The 3,565-nt window shown below is 52.0% G+C and overlaps 2 protein-coding genes across 2 annotated transcripts in view; one reads left to right on the plus strand and one right to left on the minus strand.

Moving 5' to 3' along the window:
- DNLZ (DNL-type zinc finger) overlaps positions 1-753 on the plus strand; it is a gene marked incomplete at its 5' end in the record, with an annotated part of 923 nt that extends 170 nt beyond the window's left edge. The window contains one exon of the mRNA XM_009875964.1: positions 492-753. Coding sequence (XP_009874266.1) covers positions 492-753 — 262 coding nt within the window. The remainder of the gene's footprint in view (positions 1-491) is intronic.
- A 2,006-nt stretch (positions 754-2,759) lies between these two features.
- The window catches only part of GPSM1 (G-protein signaling modulator 1), a 55,434-nt gene continuing 54,628 nt past the window's right edge, over positions 2,760-3,565 (minus strand). Inside the window, 1 exon segment of the mRNA XM_009875965.1 lies at positions 2,760-2,842. Within this exon segment, the coding sequence (XP_009874267.1) occupies positions 2,760-2,842 (83 nt within the window).

Below are 3,565 nucleotides of genomic sequence, written 5' to 3' on the forward strand. Positions count from 1 at the left end.
GCCGCTCCCCAAGGGACAGCAGGGACTCGCCCAGCTGGGACCGGATCCTCCTGCGCCCACGCGGTGTTTCTTCGGTGCTTTTAAAGCGTGGCTCAGGGAAAACTAAAGTTTTCGCTGAGGATAATCCAGTTTCTTAAAGCGTACGAGCTCGATTTTCTCATTTCACTTAATTGGGATGTAGCTACGGAGGATCCAACCAACCGGCGTGGCACGTGGGTGAAGTTTTCTGTGTGTGGCTCTGTCAGATCCCTGCTGGATCCCCTGGCTGAGCGTTTCCGACGTGTAGCCTCTGAGTGTCGGTGGTGTCTTAACTCCCTGAGACGCCTCAAAAATTTTGTGGTTAGCCGTAATTTCTAAATTATTGATCCTAATCACTGAAAAGTGGTCCTGCGAGGTTTGGGGGTTTGTCACCTGCTTCCCAGTCTCTCTGTGGAGAAATGCCGTGGTGCTGCTGCCCATGTGTGGGTCTCGGAGCAGAGCGACTCTTGGGTCCGGCCTTTGCTGTGGGAGTCACTGTTGGTTTTCAAATCGCTGTTAAGGAATATCGAGGAAATCCTGGCGGCCAAAGGGGAGAAGGTGAGACGCGTGGCTGGTGAGGAAGCCTTGGAATTGCTTCTGGAAAGCTCGGCAGATCCCGGGGCTCAAGGTCAGCTCACGGAGGGAGAAAGCGGGGACGCCTCCCCGGAGCCTGGCAGCGAGGGACCTGACGAACGGGATCGGTGTCATTCTGCTGATGGCAAGAGAGACTCTTAACCTTTATTCCCTGTTTTCAGCGGTCTCGGTTTAAAATAAACTCGGGCATTGGTCTTTCCCTGGCACGTGTCTTTGTCTTGTGCAGTTTTGCCTTTGGTCAAGCTAAGAAATTTAGAGGTGGAGTGTGGATATTTCTCCTGGTACTTGTTTTGCCGACTTTTAGGCAAGTCTTGGTGCTTCAGCGGTGTCAGCAGCCCTGCTGTGCTCCCTGCCCAGAAGGGAACCTGTAATCCTTTGTCAAGAGTGCTTGGGCTCAGCTGTAGCGAGTGGCTTTAGCGATGTCTCCTGGCCTGGCCCAGGTGCCTCAGGTTTGGTTTGCAGAGCTGGGTCACCTGGTGGAGCAGAAGAGGCAATTGGTGCCACCTGAGGAGATGGGCCTGACCCTGGGAGAGTCTGCAAAGCCAAAACGACCCTGTGGGAGGGTCAGATCGTGACTCTCGCTGCAGTCACGTGCTGCTTTTACCTTTCTCTCACCACCTTCCAGAGTTTTGGTTTCAGCTCTCTTGCGTCGGGGCTGAAAGTTTTCTCTATTTGTGAGTTGTAGTGTGAGTCCCCCGTGGGAGCCTCAGCCCACGTGCTCGGGGATCCCACTCGAGACGATGAGTCGGCGACGGCTCCTGCGTCGGGGTTATGCAACTTCCTCGCTGTGAGGGGGAGGATGGGTGCGAAGGCAAAATTAATGTTTGTGAAGCGTTTCGGAGAGGAGTACCTGGAAAGTTGGTTTCGAGTTACTTGACAGATACTGAGGTGCTTATTAACGCTACTGCTGCGTGTTAAGATGGGTTAGGAGTAAAAATAATTTAAGAAATGAAAAAATGTAGGTGTTTACCAGCAGGTAGTGCTCGGGTAGTGATGAGTCAGGCAGTGAGGTGATCACATTGTACCTGTTAGGGCTTACGTCCTCTGCCTGCGTGAAAGTTTAACTTTTCTTGACATCCGTTAGCCAGCGGTCTAGTGAAGAATCTGCTTTCTTAGGGTTTTGAACTTGATGTCGATGAATAATACAAGTTGGAAGAGATTTCTGGAGGTTTCTAGTCTGACCCCGTTGCTCAAAGGAACTCCAGTTAGATACAGGTGCTCAGGGTCTTGTCTTGACTATGTCTGAGGATGGAGATCCCACAACCTTGCTCTGGTATTTGACCAATCCCACAGTGAATAAAACCCAACAGAGATTTCCCATGTTTCAGCTTGCACCCATTGCCTTCTTTCCAAATGCTGTGCACGTCTGGGGAGAGCTCGTCTCTCCGTCCTCTCACTCATGAGCTGTGGAGAGCAGTGAAATCTCTCTTAGCCTTTGTGTCTCTGGGCTGAACAAACCTAATTCTTTCAGCCAAGCATGTCCAGGTGCTTGAGGTCCTCAATCAGCCAGTATTCAGTGAGGGCTTTGCATGTATTTGTATCAATGAGTTTACCGAAACATTCACAGTTATTTAATGTGTGTTGTGTTATGAGCATAGGTCAGAGTGACAGGAAAGCAGTCGTGTTTTGCTGTAGGTGCCCAAGTTCAGGGTGATGAAAGAGGGTTATGAAACAGCGTTGAGGGACAGGGCCTTCATCCGTGAGCCGGCTCATGTGTGTTCAGCTCCTAGTGAAGGAAATACAGGGCGCTCGGAGCCGAGATGTTGGGGCGACCCACGGAGTCCTGCGTCTTGGACCACTGCTGTGTGCTCACCCTGGCACGTATTAGCACTCTGCTGGAAGAGCACTTGTTTTATTACCTTTTTCCCTGAAAAATCAGCATTCTGCTAATGCCTTTGATGGGGTGGAACAGAGCAGCTGGTGCAGGATCCACGTTGCCTTGGAAACGTCATTTACAACTTGACTTTTTTGTGCTGTCTGCCTTACCTTTCTCACCTGTTCCTGTGTCCCCAGAAGGCTTTGCTGCAAGAGATTGCAGTTGAAAAAGGTATTTTGTGCTCCTTGTTGAGGTGGGTGGTTCTGCAAAAACTTGTGTCACGGGGAGGTGTGTCTGTTCTTCAAAGAGCCCGGAGGGGAGCACGCTTGGTCTAGGAGGAGCCCGGCAGATCTTGCTTTAGCCAGAGGCGAGGGAGCGGGAAGAAGAGGAAGATGCCTTTCTCCTGACCTGGACCTGTGTCAAGATGAGGGGAAAAAGCGTCTTGATGGCCTGATGCAGCAGAGGAGAGTGACTGCGGGCGCAGCCAGCCAGGGTGAGTGTTGGTGGAACAGAGGAGAGGTGACGAGTTCAGGGTGGGGGGAGCACACACAGTAGCGGTCACAGGAGCGTAAAGCAGTCTGCACGTTCCTTGACGTGGTTCACTGGGGCTGCGAAGGGATTCTGTTCCTGAATCCTATCCCATGAGGGCTTTTTTGCAAAGTGGCAAATACTTTGCCTCGGGTTTTCTTTCTGCCTCTCTGAGCGCATCTTCATTTTTATAGTGTGGCCAAATGCCAGCGTTAAGCTGGCTGGCCTGGGACTCGGCTGGGCCGTGTTTGTTAGCTGGGAGGTTGCTGGTGTTCTGGCAGGAGGGCAGTGGAGTTTGGTAAAGGTGGCTGGGACGTGAGGGGGACCAGGAAGGGGACTTGTGGAAGCCCAAACAGGGGGAAGATTGGGATGCAGAGGCTTGTTTTGTGGGGCTACCTGACCTACCCTCCTGCTTTTTTTTTTTTTTTTTAATTTTTTTTCTTTTTGCTACCAGCGGTCATGTATGTGTGACATGTGCCGCGTGATACTGTGCCTCCTGCTGCCGAGGTGGCAGCTCGACACCCTGTAGCCTTCTGGGACCCTCGCCGGGGGATCTGTGGCTCACCAAAGGGGCGATTGGGCAGGTGAGTCCTTCTCCTGTCACCTCAG

The sequence above is a fragment of the Apaloderma vittatum genome, unplaced genomic scaffold, assembly GCF_000703405.1.
Source record: "Apaloderma vittatum isolate BGI_N311 unplaced genomic scaffold, ASM70340v1 scaffold12929, whole genome shotgun sequence".
In the NCBI taxonomy this organism is placed as follows: Eukaryota; Metazoa; Chordata; class Aves; order Trogoniformes; family Trogonidae; genus Apaloderma; species Apaloderma vittatum.